The following is a 15,612-nucleotide window of genomic DNA, read 5'->3' on the forward strand; positions in this document are numbered from 1 at the left end:
CAGGAACAAGTGACCATGATACTAGTGGCCCCAATGTGGGCACGACAACCATGGTTCGCTCACTTGATGGAGATGTCCCTATCCCCCCCAATAAAACTCCCCTGCCCGTACAACATGCTGTCTCAGGACAAAGGCAGGACGCTGCATCCATGCCCCCAGAACATGAACTTAGCAGCTTGGCTCCTGAGATCATAGAGTTCGGACATCTACAACTCCCGCAAAGATGCATGGACATCCTCAGGGAAGCCCGAAAACCGAACACTCGCCACTGCTATTCTAGCAAGTGGAAAAGATTTGTCATCTGGTGCAGGGTTAAAAGCATCAACCCTATTGACTGCTCTCCCACACATGTGGTCCTATACCTCACCCACCTATTAGATTCAGGTCTAGTGTTTAACTCCATTAAAGTCCACCTAGCTGCACTTTCTGCATACACCACTTCCCAACTCAAAGTGTCGTGGTGGAGGATCCCTGTTATAAAGGCCTTCATGGAGGGAGTAAAGAGAATACACCCCCCGATAGCTGACCCAGCTCCGGGATGGGACCTTAATGTGGTACTCACCAGACTCATGGGCTCTCCATTCGAACCCATGCACAAAGCATCTCTTAAACACCTCACGCTTAAGACTGCTTTTTTAATAGCTATCACCTCCATCAGGAGAGTAAGTGAACTTCAGGCTCTTTCTATTCTAGACCCCTTCGTTACAGTTCACAAAGATAAAGTGGTTCTACGCACTCACCCTAGGTTTGCTCCGAAATTTATTTCTAAATTCCACGTAAATCAGTCTATAGAACTACCAACGTTCTTTCAAAACCCTTCCAATTTGGGAGAAAGGACTCTGCACACACTAGATGTACGCAGAGCGGTCATGTTCTACATGGAAAGAACCAGACCACTGAGGAAGACTAATCAGTTCTTCGTCTCGGTGGCAGCAGGAAGAGAAGGAGATGCAGTTTCAAAATCCACTATTTCTAGATGGATTGTTCAATGCATCACTCTCTGCTATACTCTTGCTAAGAGAGAACTGCCCTTTAGGCCAAGAGCACACTCTACTCGAGGCACGGGGGCATCCATAGCATTCATTGCAAATGTTCCCCTTGAGTCCATCTGCAAAGCGGCTACCTGGAGTTCTGTGCACACCTTTACAAAACACTACTGTCTAGATACACACTCTAGATCTGACTCCCAGGTGGGACAGGCAGTATTAAGACACCTTTTCTCTACTGTTCCTTCTCATAACCCACCGCCAACTCCGGGTACTGCTCGCTAGTCTATGCACAGCATGTGATTCTAAGCAGATTAACAAACATCAGAAGAGAATGCATTACTTACCGTAAAAGCATTTCTGATGGTTGTATCTGCTTAGATTCACATGCGCCCGCCCTTCCTCCCCGCTCGGATGGAAGGAACATAGACTTCCTTTATATATCTCTCTTTTCTGTACTCGCTCACGTCTAGAAGGCTCCCTCAGGGCAGAAAAATACAAACAGAGGGACCTCGACGCGTGAGGGATTGTGGGTACAACGCACGTCACTATAGGGATAGTGTTTCAGACACGCCTTGTCGACGTCCCCTTTTCGACTACGAAAAACAAAATGCAATACTCCGCAGTGACCACTGGATGTCGGACCTATGCACAGCATGTGAATCTAAGCAGATACAACCATCAGAAATGCTTTTACGGTAAGTAATGCATTCTCATATATTTTTTTTGGTGCAGCCATGTTTGGCGGGCGGAATGTTTCACTGGACTACATGCAATCCTGATTAAAGGAATAGGTTTTAGTAGAAGCTTCCAAGGTGGTGATCAAAATTCATATCTGTCCCGTCTATTGATATTTTCTCTGCATTTAAGTTTTTGGGAAACACTGTAATTCAAGCCGTTGGAGCTCGGACATGGTTGGAACTGTACAGGTGGTGCAGAAACGAATAGTGGCGACCCCCGTTAAGGTGGTAAAGATACTTGGAAAAACATACTGAACAATTGTATCCATTTTGAAAAGATACCAGACTTTTTGGTCAAGGAAGGTTATCGCTGAATAGAGCACGTATTGGTTCATTTTGACTAGCTCCTCTTATAATAATTGTGGGCAGCTACCTGTTAGATGGTAGAGCAGGGTTAAGATGTGTACTTGAGTTTGAGCTGCATGATGCTCTGGTTCAGGAGTAGCCCGCTGCTGCCAATTGCTTTATCCGACAGTACTGCACGTCTAAGCTTGATGCTTATGCACTGAACACCAGGACGCACGTGGCCATTTATAATAGATGGCCAACGAAAAATAAATCGATGCATTCTAAGTGTGTCTCCATCGTTTTGCCTAAGGAATAATTGGCAACATTATTGGGGATGGGGGGGTCGTTTGAGTTGTCGTTCACCAACGTGTTTATTTCTGCCTCTCTAATGAGCCTAATGAAACTAATGTTTTAACTTGCAGTCTGTTGGAAAGCTTTCATTGGCTCTGCTGAGCTAATTAGTATCGACACAGCAAACAGGCCCTATCGGTATCAGGCCATTAGTGTGGCTCTATATACGGTGTAAACACATCTTTATTTTCTGGCCTTGTGACAAGCCATCTGCTACAGAAACAATGGGGCGATTTAACAGATGTTGGCATTGAACGATAAAAGCATCCATTTAGTTGGATCTTGCAGCTATAGGGCAGACGGTACAGGGTTACATGGTGCTGAGTGGGCACACCGTTCCTATCTATAATTTGTAGACGCTATTCCAGCGAAATGATAAAACCATGCTATTGTGGATGTATAATTGTAGTCTCGTTTAGAAATGCAAGTAGTAATTAACTTGAAAACCGCATAATACGCCAGAATTTACATTCCTGCTGGGTTCAAAATGCTCTTTTAATAACAGTTTGTTTTCCCTACATGAAATTACCTAAGGGCCTTTTGTGTTTCGTTATAGACGCTATTAGCATACTGAAGGAGATGAAGGAGAAGGATGTCCTTATCAAAGATACAAACGTCACTTCATTTTTCCACGTCCTAAATGCTGTTGCCATGAGAGGTGAAGTAGAAACGGTGAATCGGCTCCTTGAGGCCATTGTGACTCTTGGGTTGGCAAAACCTGTGTCCAACATATGTTCTCCTGTGGTGACTGTACATCTTGAAAAGTGAGTTTCCTTTGGGTTCACAGATGTTGATTTGCTTTTTTTCCAAATTACCCTGTCCTGTATTTTATGCCTGATTAACTGAAGAAACCTCGATTGTTGATTTTTCTTAACGGGCCACATTTGTTTCCCTGATTAAAGAATTCAAGTGCAATTCTTCAATGAGTCTTAAATAGTAGTAATGGGCTTAGATTTAGTGGGGCTTCACAAGTCACCCCAAGCTCCGCTCCCGTGTGTATCATGAAAGAAAGGGCATTGTACTCCCTTAAGCATTATAAGAAATGTACATTTTATGCAGAGGATGTCAACAGCACATGGTGTCCAGGACATCCTTGGACCCAAATCGATTTTTTTTAAAGCACCCTTTCCCCCACCACAACGGTAGAGTACTTTAGATCGGCGTTCTCCATGAAGAATTATTCAGTTATTTGTATAGCTATTTACAGCCACCTGAACACCTGGCAAAGACATGGGCATATATTGTGGTAAAATGCATCCAAAGCGAGTGATATTTCTTTCTCCCCACAAGGTAAACTCGGGAAGAGTAGGATTGCATAAATTCGTCCTCCTTTGCCAGGTGAACACCAATAGCTGTCCTGTATACTGCTCTCTGGGTTTCTTTTACACCTGGTGGTGCACTGAGTTAAAATGACGCTCTTGTGCAAGGTGTGCCCAAGTGGTGGTACACTGCCACACATTTCATGAATATGTGGAAGCTTGGCATCCCTTCCATCGTTGAGAGGGCTTAAGAAGCCCTGAAAGACACTGCAGAATAAGACGAGCTGAAGGACTCCTATTTTTCTGGGTCGTGGTCCCTTTCCATTGCTTGATCTCTAATACCAAAATGGCTTAAAGAGCTGTCTATAGATGAGGGTGACCCAAGTTTCGCAATTGGATAGTGCATGCTCGAATCCAAAAGTGGTCTGCGAGTCTGGCTGGAATATCACTGACCGTATTGAGGTGCTGTATACTCCAAAAAACGCTAGCTGGTTTGCCCTGCTGTAATGTGATATTACAAATCTGTGCCCCATTCCAAACTGTAAACTGCCTTAACTGAAAGTACTCCTACGTCCTGTCCAGTTTCCCCCATAGTTGTCTATGTAGGGACAGGTCTATGAGCTACGAGTACAGTAGTAATCGTTGCAGCGACACGGTAGCCTGCAGCTCTCCAGATGTTTTTGCCTACACTTCCTGTCAGCCCTTTTCAGTATAGTCAGTAGTAAGGCATCACGGCCGTCGCATGCAAAAACATCTTGAGACCCACAAGTTGCCTACACCTGCACTACGGAGAGTAACTTGTTCTCTTTCAATAAGGCAAGGGGAGAAACTAGTCCTTCATTTGTCAGATTTTATTTGCCAAGATGTTTGCTATATTGTAAATGCGGTATTGTTGCCATGTTTTGCTTTTTCCATTTCCCCTCCATCTTTATTCTGACATTCTGTTAATATGTCGCTCCTTAGAGCAGCCATCAATGTCTAAAGTTCAAACAAAATGTAATGAATCGTGATGAAATTTACCGCATTCAACTGACCATATTATTGCTACCATTTTGTTTAAAGAAGTCTTCCTCTTCATGAAAGAAGCTGGGGAAAGATTGCTTATGTGTAGACAATGCCAGATGTTCGAGTCGCAATCTCCAAACGAGTGTCACAGTGGTTCTGATCATTCAGGACAGGTATAACTGCTGCTCTCCATTCGCGGGGCCTGAAGCATCACTTAGGCTGTATACAACCACTTCACAGTTTGCCTCATGTTATAGGTGTGTACCTCTACTCCAGTAATCTGTAACCTTTGGCTCGCCAGATTTTCAACTACAACTCCCATCTGCCTTATCCAGCCTAGTGAATGGTGTGGAATCATGGGGATTGTAGTCCAAAACAGCTGGAGAACCACAGGTTGCAGACCACTTCTCTGCTCCAACACCTGGTGTATTATTATGAACATCTGTAGCTGGTGGACGTTTTCAAAATATTGCAAGTTTACACACGTGAAACCTTATATCAAAGATCACATACTTTTTTTAATTACTGTAAAGAAAGCATTCGACGTGCTGGAAGTGTTTGGGAGTAAGAATAGGAGGAATTGTAGGTATGGACCGTCATGTTCATTATTATTGTCCACCCTGTTTATAATTGTCTATTTTTTTTCTTCTTTTATTGTAAAATCCCTATTTCTCATGCATGTCCTGTGTCGCGCTTGGTTTGAGAATGTGGAAGTTCAGCGGGGACATTAAGGAGGTTTTTCTCCATTATTGCAATTAGAAATTTTGCGTTGGCTGTGCTAAGGGACAAAAGTGTTTCATCTGCCCCAGAGGAGCGGGACAGTGATAAGATGATTTTTCGTCAAGGATCATTGGGTCGTAATTAAGTTACATTCATGGCTATTGCTTTTTGAAGGATGATTGGTAAATGACAGGCTTCATGCGCTGAGTACGGACAGTGTTCGCAGTTTTTTTTCCTTCCTCTGTCAGAAAATCCTGTTGAGCCTGATAATGTAAATGTGGCATTTTATTCTGAACAAAAGAGCAGAGAAATGAGCTATCTTGTCTAATCATTCAGTTGTTTAACACTGACTTCCAGTTTAGACTTAATTGGCTGGAAAGCACTTGACATGTGAAGTTCGTGCTGTTCGGAACGCATGTTTGAGTAAATTTTAAAGTAAGTGACAGCTAAATTGTACCTAGGGAAATTACGAAGCCTTCAACACAGTTAATTTTTTTGGGGAGGATTAGTTGTAATTGCAACACCAGTCTCCTTCAAGATTCCTTGTTACAGCTGATAAACAAGGGAGGGGAAGAAAAAAACATTTCGCTGTTTCAAGAGCTGGTTTCTTAAAAGAATAATTTTTGAAAAGCTTATTGTACCATCCAGAATTGATTTCCCTCCACGCTAACATCTGCTTCAGATTTTCAGGGGGGGTTTGTTTTAAGATTTTTTTTCCTAGAGCTCCTTCTTTCTCACAAGCGATTTCAGGTTTGAGAGCTTTTCAATCAGAAAACCCCTTAGGTAAATTGCCACTTCACGAAAGCTTTATGCATAATGTTGCAGCACTCTATTCCAATTAAAATCAATATTTGGAGTCTTATTTTTATCGGGCAGTCTCTCCGGTTAGGGAAGTTATTTATCACAATGCAAAAAAGGGTTTTTATTCAGAGCTGCATACTGGGGTGTCTGCCCCAATTTAAAAACCTTAATAGGTATGCATAATAAGGCATCAGGGAACGGGTCCTGCCTTAGTGCTACACGCCACTAGCTAAACCCCCCTCTTAACTGTCCTTTAGATAAAATCACTGAAAGTGAGCACCATTGCTGAGGTTTGACAGCTGTGCATCTATGCCAGTGTCAGCAGAATTCGTTTTTCCTCTGGCTTAGTCTATCGTTTGAGTAGTGATCACATAATTCCTTTGTGCTTTTCTGAATAGGAGATCCATTTCAGTGAGATGAGGTCATTGAAATTTCATTGCGCTGTGTTGAGATAGAGGAATACATACTCGCACTAAGACACTGTGAGGACATAAATACTTTGGCCACGTGGTTTGTTTTGTCAGGGTATACTGAAGTACCCTGCACACTCACACCAGAAAAAATATAGTCCGATAGGGAAAAAGTCCCAAGAAACTCTTGCAAGCATAACAAGTATTTATTTCTACAAAATTGAAATGCATCAGCAACGAACTCTGCTGCTGCCGAACGTTCTGAGCTCTGTCAGCATGTGGGGTACATTATAAGCACAAACGATGTCACTAATGATTTAATCATATATATAGTACAATTCTACAGTATGGATTGGAGGAGCCCTATATATGTAGGGCCTACTCCACATGGAATTGCTAGGCCATTGGTCCATATTAATCTGTCTCTATCCATCCACGTGGGCGCTGCTGTACTCGTCATCCGCGGTGAAGCTGACCCAATGATTATTGAGGTTCTCTGACAATGTTATTCTATTGTTGTAACAATGCACATGGCAGATACAGGGATGGGCTGGGGGGCGGGATGGAGAGGTGAGGTCACACTAACTCGCATACTTCACTCGCTCCCAGACAGATCAGCAACTCCCTAGGTCCTCAACCTTAGTTTTAGGCTATAATTCTGATGCTATCCTGCACCTCGCCGCACAAATCGCGTGACCCATTTCTGAAGGCACGATAGCCTTGCCTTCTGATCTTAGTGATCGATCGAGGGGTGTACATTTTATGGTTGGTGCTGTGGCTTTGGATGGTGCTTTGGCGTGCAGGGTCATGGGATGAAAGCATGGCAAAGCTGTATTTCTCATGTGGGCATCGTTGGAGGCAGGAGGGCCTTGCTATCTGCTTCATGGGATGCTACTGACCAGAGGCGCTCTGCTCCCTTCTGCATGACCTTGCAGGTAGCATTCATCCCCGGGCATGGGGGCATGTAACTTTATGAACAATGGAGCTTGATGTTGATCTCTGCAACCTGGCCAGGGTGGGGGTGGTGTTCGAGCTCATGCAAGTGGTCCTTTGCTGTTTGCTGCGCTTGGGCGTAAATCCTTCGATGGCTGCCGCTTGCCAAAATGGTGTTCACACCTGCATCTATCAAATAGCTTGCAATGTATGCACTAAGATTATCGCGCACCCCACTCTGTGCACCCCCTAATTTCTGGATGTGCGCTTAGCGTTTTTTTCTCATTCGATATCGCCTGGGGGGTGGAGGGGGGCGTGAAGACCCTCTCTCCTTCCCAACAACTTGCAGAACAAGGATCCTTTTTGAACACCTTAGCTTAGACAAATATCCATCCCCGGAGAAGACCTGAAGCATCCTTAAAGATGACTGCAACTAAAACTACCAGATAGTTTATGTATTAAACTGAAGCTTGTGGATCGTATTCCGTTTGGATAGAGTCCTGGGAAATTGTGTGTCCTGCTAAAGTAGACTACTATAGTCTTTTAAAACTTGTTAGTTTTAGCAACTCTCTTCAAAATTTCATTTTTGCCATAAAGTAAAGAACAGTGTAACATGAGGCATTGCTTGCCAGATTTATTGCAGGATTTTGCCACTTTTGTTTCATTTTCATGCTGAGGCCAGTAGATATGTGGAGTCTAAATGAAGCATTCTTGAGTAGGGAATTAAACAGTAACTGCTGGTAGTTTATCAATAGTTTGTGATTATTGGGATTGAATGCGCTAGCTCCATACATTAAGTGAATTTTAAATCTCAGACTAAAAACATTACAATAACAGTAGCGGGAAAACTAGTTTCTAAAGTGGTGCATAAGCACCCTTTTATGTATGTAGCTTTGACCAGAATGACAGTGTGTCAGCGTAACTGAGCATCTTCATACACCTGATTGTTTATTTGGGTGTTTCCATGACTTGAATGTATCACCTAGTGGCAACTTGAGATTGCTTTACTGAAATTGTTGATTAAGCCACAAATTCTGTTCCTGAATACAAGTGCCCCTTAAATTCCCCAGGTTGTCATTGGTGTGCAACCACCAACCTTGCTCTTGCAGTTGTCCCTTTTTCTCTCTAGCCCTTCTTTTCTCTTTGGGAGGGAATGTGGTCAGTCAGTGCAGCAAAAGGGATAGTGCACAGCAAATGCCGATTTTCCTTTCCCTCCTGTCTTAAGTTCGACATGGGAGACGGACAAGAGGTTATGTTTGCAACAGAATATCTTCTTAAAGGGATTCACAGCCCAGCGTGGGTTATGGGCTTTCCCTGCCCTTCTTGCTGCTAATTTTTCTCACCCCATTGTGGGGTCTTCAGATACTCGGCCTGGCGTGTGGTAGGGGCTTTCTCAGCCCGACTAATTGTCAGTACTAAGACTTCCCGTCCCCTTTCCTCCAATATTGTGGGCGTCCCCCAACTTGGGGATGGTACCGGAACGTTTGGCAGCGAACAATTGAGCTGTCCCTTTAAATATAGTATAGCGTGCAGCCTCGGGCGTGGGATCACCCCGCTGATGCCTCGGGTGTGGGATCACCACACTGATGCCTCGCCCTCTGGCACCTCACCTCAGTCCCTTTTTCTGCACAGTCTGTGTCGGACGTGGCAGCCAGCGCAAAGACTTATTATTTTTTTTAATTTTTTTTTTTTATAAAGATTTCCGCTTGCTCCCCGTTTTTGTTTTTTTTCAATCTTATTTAACTTCCCTTCGGTGCCTCGTCTTCCCTGGCGTATCTCGGCTGCAGGAGGATTCAGGAGATGTCCCTCATGCAAAGGCTTCCCGGCCCCGAACACCCATGCAATCCGTCTTGAGTGTTTGGGGCCCGACCCCTGCTGGGACTGTTAGGCAGAATCATGTGTAGTTCCCTTGGGGAACACTGCAAAAAGATTAAGACTACAGGAGTAAGCAGTAAACCCAATTGGTAGCAGTCTGTACCACCCAGATTTCCCTGGTAGCTGTGGCTGAGCAGTCAGACTTCTCTCAAGAAGAGTAGGGCAGTATGTAGAGTATACACAATAGGGCTAAAAACACAGTAGAGCAAACAAACACTGACCAGAGCTTTGTATCAAAAGTATATCATTTATTTAAAACACACTTTAGGCAATACACTAGCACTCTAAATCAAAAGCAAGTTAAAACACAGTCAGGTAAAGTATACACACCTCTCTTGATAACTATTAGACAAGTCAGAGTTAAAACATCACGATTTGTTAAGAGATGTGAGCGCGTAACCTAGATGTCACTCCAATAGTTTAATTAAAGGGAGAGAAAAAGGCAGAGCATAGAAATAATACAGGTCCCAACACTTTTAGGAGTTCTCAGCAAGGGAATAAAGGCAGTATAAACTGTAGAGCCAAGGTTCATAGGCCAGGCCCACTTTAAATGGAGCAAAGCGAAATGTGCCCAGGATCACACGGTTTAAAATGCACTAAAAATCTTTGCAGAATGCTCAAAAGAGGTTCGGGTGATTCAAGAAGTTAAAGTTAGAAGGTCTGGGGCCAACCCAGGTGGAAAGCCAAGGATTTAAGGGTCACCTTGTGCAAACCGAAGAAAGGGAGGCCAGGCAGAACACAGTATGTTAAAGAGAGAGGAAGCTCCAGCGGTGGCAGTTGCTCCTGACAGTGGTTGCAGTTCGTTGTTTCGACCAGGGGAAGAGAGGATCTCGTCGAGGAGGAAACGTGGAGTCGATGCACTTCACAGGGATGAAACCAGCCGCGGAGTTCGTCGGTAAAAGGTGCGTTCCTTTTATTCGCAGTCAAAGTGGTGAAGTTTGGCAAGGGTGATTCGACCAAGAGACGTCTTTGGAAGGCGAAAGGGGCGAACTGGTTGATCCCACCAGCTCAAAGGCAGAAGACTCGTCCAGCAGAAGATCTTCTCTTGTCGTTGGGAAAGTGGTGAGTTTGTTGCAGCAGGGCTCCACCGGTGGTGTCGTCGTTGCATTTGGCTCAGCTTTTTCCCTCTTGGGATTCTTAGGTCCTGTGGTGACTTCTGAAGTTCCAGTCCCAAAGGCCCTGCTTTTATGCAGAAAAACCCCCATTCAACAGCCTAACTGTCACTCACATGCTAAGTGGTGAGCCGGGCGGCTCACCACTGGGCCAATCAGAATAGAGTGCGACTTGGGTTGCTAAGCCAACGCAGTCCAGGGTGCCATTTGCCCTCCCCACACATCCTGTGGAACCCAGACAGAGTGGCACCATTTGGAGGGCTTCTGTGGAGAAGCCCGCCAAAAAGTGGAACAAAGGACTCGACCTTGGTTAGAGTTACAGAGACGGACAAGAACTCCATTTTAGAAAAGTGTTCTGGTTAAAGACCCAACCGTTGATTTAATATTAAATAAATAAACCAGCGGTATCTTTAACATTGCACCAAAAAGTGGTGCGTTTAAAATCAATGGGAAAATCCCATAGGAAATATTCCAGTGGAATATTTTGCGTGGTAACCACTGCCACCAGCCAGAAACTCGACAAGGGGGGACTGGACAGTGCCCCCTTGAAAACAGACCCAGGGGCAATCGAATTAACCCCTTCCAGTACTTCCACAATATGATGGTTTGTACTGGTTCTGTTCACAATTTGGACTAGTAAAGTCAATGGTGGCTTTACATGCCCTGGGAGAGAGTAGTCAGTCCCAGGGTATGGAGTCTATGTTTGGGGGTCACTATGACACCCCTGTGTTACTGCACTGAGGGTGCTGTGTAACACATATACAAAAACCAGATGATACCCTATGGAGTAAAAGACCCCATAGCCCATAAGCACATACAGAGTCAGACATACCTCAAATCATGCCTAAGAGTGGGAGGAAAAGAGTCTCGCTCTTAGCAGGAGAAAAAAACAAACCCCAAAAATCCAGCAAAGCTGCTGGGGGACTCACTAGGTTTGGGAAATTAGCCTTATAAGAGAATTCTCCCTAACAGGGACACATGTTCAGCTTGTAGCGCTCTCGTTAACAGGGCATTGAAGAATTGGTTTACGTGGAGGAAGGAGATATTCCACACTTCTCCTCCGCCTCACCTTACGGACTTCGTCTCCAGGACCTGTCGTCAAGACAAGGTATGCCCTCTGTTCAGCAAGGCTCCACAGCGCTGCGACTCCTTCTCTGGGTTCCCATGTACAGGGCTTCTTCGGACTCCGGTTCTGGTAGCCACAAGGTCTCCAAGGGTACAGACTCCCAAGTCAAGGGGCCCGGGGGTGCTCTACAGGTAGACATGAGGCCATCCAGATTACCGGCTACCAAGCTGTTGGGCGCAGGGGCCCTACCGGGCTGTCCTCTGCTTCAACCCCAAGGGGTAAGGGATCGTAGAGTGCCACCTCCAAGAGTCTGTCCTCGGCTCGATCCAGCATGGTTACCGTTGCGACTACTGGCCAGCCAGCCAAGGGCTTAGCACCTACCAGAGTGATCTGAGGTCAACGCTTCTGCTTCGGGTGCAAGGCCCTAGCTGTATCCTTCCGTGTCTGGTGCCTCGCATGGCTCAGGGTCTTTGCGCCCTCCCGCCCAGGGCGTGGCGCAAAGCTTCAGAATGGCGGAGAGGTATGTGGCGAAGTCTGCCAAATTGGCACTCATCTTGGATCCAACTCCTAGCCCGGCCGTGCTTTCGCCCATCAAATGGGCTTTGCAAGATGATCCCAGTGCCCTTCCCTCTGGAAGCAGCAGCGGAGTGTACCGTACAGGTGTCTGGTCCCCGGGGATACATCTACCCATTGCAGCCTTGCGGCTATATGCCTCAGGCACCTCAGCACTTTGACCAGGAGCAGAGGCCCAGCACCCCGGAAGGCTGGGCCTCTAGGCACCCGGCGGCTAGTGAGGACCGCTTCTTCGAGCACTTCCTCTTCCTCATGTGTTCCTGTCAGATGAAGGCGCTCCTGAAGGATATAGTGAAGTAGGTCATCCCACATAGGGCGCCTCCCTGGTCCCCTCCTGGGTGTGCTGCTGGTCCCTCCTCCGGTCCAGGCCCCACCGGTTGTTCTGACCCCTCCACTGCCTCCTTTTTACACCAACGCCTCCCCCTCAATAGCTTTTGGACCTGTATTCCCAAGGCCCGGACTCCCCACGGTCTGCAAACAATAAAAAGGTTGGGGGGGATTGTGGGGGGGATGAGGGGGGACGATGATGATGACGCCCAGGCAGATGAACCTTCAGCATCTGTTAAGGCCTTTCATGACGGCATTCAGGGCCTGGCAGAGTTCTTGGGCAGTCCTTCTGGCCAAGGAAGCCCCCCCAGGAGTCAGAAGTGCTAGCAGAGGTCTTGGGTAAGCACACCAAGATCCAGTCTGGCATCCCTCTGCAGAAGGATGTCCTGCAAGTGGCGTGAAAGGTCTGGGAGAAGCCCAAGGCCAACGCCCTGATGAGCAAGAAATTGGTTCAGGCTGACACAGGGAGCCAATCCTCCTGGCCTCCCACCTGCAGCCGCATTCTTCAGTGGTGGCTGTGGCCTCATTATATTCTAAAGTGTAGTCTTCATCCATGGGAGCCACCTCCAGTTGTCTTTCCAAGGAGCACCGGGTCCTCAAGTTTTTGGGAAAGCGCGGTTTATTCCATCTCAGGACTGCATCTACGGCAAGCCAACGCAAACGTCCTCTTGGCTGCAGCTAACCAGAAGCTGTGGCGGGAGCTCAGGGAATTTCTGTTCGACCTCCCTTCGGACAATCCAGCCTCCTTCAAGGCTCGTCTGGCAGATGCCCGGTCTATTGTGCAGGACCTCATGGAGCCTTCGGTCTCCCACATTGACGCAACCAAAAGTGGGCTGTTTCTTCGTGTTGAGATGAGAAGGACAGCGTGGATGCACACCATAAGTTTTCATTTGACCTGCAGGAGCGGATCCTTGATCTGCCCTTCGAGGACGTGGACCGTTTTCATTCATCAACCGATGACGAGTTGACAAAGAAGAAAACCTCCACTCAAATCACCAAGTCCTTAGCCACCCTGATAAAACATGGACAGATATCCTTCCCTCAGTCCCAGGGTAAGACAGAGTTCAAACCCCCTGCTTTCTCCGGCTTTACGGGGTTTCAGGACCACGGTACACAGAGGCTCAACAGGTCGCCCAGTGACAACAGGAGGAATCAGCAGAGGACTTAACACAGGTTTTTCTGCTGCTCCTCCTCCTCTGCCCCCACCTCTGAAGCCAAGTAGCAGTGACGTCAAGGTGGGAGAACACAGCTTGCCTGTGGGGGGCTGTTTGGCTCTTTTCCAGGACACCTGGAAGCATCTTTTGAGCAGCCCTTTGGATCTTCTCCGTAGTCTCCACAGGCTTCAGTCTTAGTCTTCCTTTGACTCTACCATCCTCTCCTCTTTTGTCAGATCGGATCCATGTCTTTTATGGGAGGTCCTTTCGCTCTTGGAGATTCAGGCGATAGAACAGTTTCCTCTTGTAGACAGGGGCTCAGGGTACTAGTCCAGTACCCAAGAACAACCAGGCTGGCCTGAGGGTTGTCCTGGACCTGTCATTTCTAAATCGCTTTACTGCTGGAACTCATCAAGATAATTACTCCTGTGTACATAGCAGTGTCTTGTTGTGCGTGGGACTGATGTGTTCTCTGGACCTCAAGAATGTCTACCTGTGTGTACCCATTAATCAACCCCATCAGAAGTTTCTGCAGTTCACGATTTTCATACCATTTTCACTACAAGATGCTGCCCTTTGGCCTGAACTCTGCCTGCGTTTCTTCATGAAGTTGTTGAACACAGTGGCAGGCCTTCTTCTCTTGGAGGACCATCTGTACCCTTTTTTGGACCTCTCGCTGGTGAGGGCGGGGTGACCGGAGGAGGTGGTGAACTCCTGCCAGAGATTGACGAATATCCTTTATCAGCTGGGGTTCCACATCAACGAGCGGAAGTCACAGTTGTGCCCATCTCAGGATCTGGTCTTCCTAGGGATACGTTGGGGACATGACTGTTCAGCGGCTGTTCCCTACGCCTGAAAGGCTCCTGTCCCTCTGCAAGGCGGTGGGGCACTTTCTGGCCAACTCGACCACCTCAGCATGGTGGTTCCATTATATTCTGGCCCTGATGGCCTTCTATATGCTCACTGTACCGCACGCTCGCCTCAAGATGAGGCGCCTCCAGCTCCCCATGGCGGCCATTTGGGATCAGGAGACAGGGTCTCAGTCAGACAGGATCCCACTACCACTGCTACTACTGCCCAATATTCGCTGATGGACGGCAATGGTTCAGTTGTCAGTGGGAGCCCCTTTCAACCAACCGGAGCCTACCCTGGTGTTAATGGCAGACTCTTCTCTTTTGGGCTGGGGGTTATTCTGGAGGGCCACCCAGTTCATAAAGCTTGGTCCAGGACGGAAGCCCTCCTGCATATCAATCTGCTCATGCTCAGGGCAGTGGGCCTGGCCCTCAGTGCGTTCTCGCCCCTCATTAGGGACAGGTCTGTTCTGGTCAGGATGGGCAATTCTACTATGTTTTACCTGTACAAGCAGGGTGGCACCCGTCCTCCCTCCTCACCCCCTCTGTATGGAGGCAGATTCGATCTGGGAATGGCCACTGATGAAGGGAGTTTGGATTTCAGCAGTCCACCTCCCGGGGACAGCAATGCAGAAGCAGACCAGCTGAGCCGCTTGGGGTTTAACACCTACGAGTGGGAGTTGCACACCGACTCCTTGTATCACCTGTTCCAGTGTTGGGGGCGGGGGGGGGGGGGTTTGTGGACCTGGATTTGTCCCCATTCCCTCTGAATTCCAAGTGCCCCCAGTTTGCTTCATGGGCAGGACATGGTCAGGGTCTAGGGGAGATGCATTCCAGATCTTTCAGCACGGCTGCAGGGGTTATGCGTTCGCGTCCACCCCTCTGCTCCAAAAGACCCATTGCAAGATGCAGGCTTTAATGGGTTGCAGCCTCACCCTGATTGGCACCCTCTGGCCTTCGAGACCCTTGTTTTCGGATCTGCTGCAGTTGCACTCCAAGGGTCCCGTCCACCTTCCGATCTCCAGCAGGGGATTCCTGACGCAGCAGGGCGGGGCGGTGGTACATCCGGACCCGGCCAAGCTGGCGACCCGGTTCCTGACCAGTTGAGGCTTCAACGTGCTCAATTTTCGTATGGCAACTGGGACATCATTCAGCAAGACA

At 47.3% G+C, this 15,612-nt stretch overlaps 1 protein-coding gene across 1 annotated transcript in view; it reads left to right on the forward strand.

Annotated features, from left to right (window-relative positions):
- Positions 1–15,612, forward strand: part of LRPPRC (leucine rich pentatricopeptide repeat containing) — a 1,926,342-nt gene that overhangs the window by 982,270 nt on the left and 928,460 nt on the right. Inside the window, exon 23 of the mRNA XM_069608459.1 lies at positions 2,922–3,129. Coding sequence (XP_069464560.1) covers positions 2,922–3,129 — 208 coding nt within the window. The remainder of the gene's footprint in view (positions 1–2,921; positions 3,130–15,612) is intronic.

Source organism: Ambystoma mexicanum, chromosome 4q (genome assembly GCF_040938575.1).
Source record: "Ambystoma mexicanum isolate Mex_15411 chromosome 4q, UKY_AmexF1_1, whole genome shotgun sequence".
NCBI lineage: Eukaryota > Metazoa > Chordata > Amphibia > Caudata > Ambystomatidae > Ambystoma > Ambystoma mexicanum.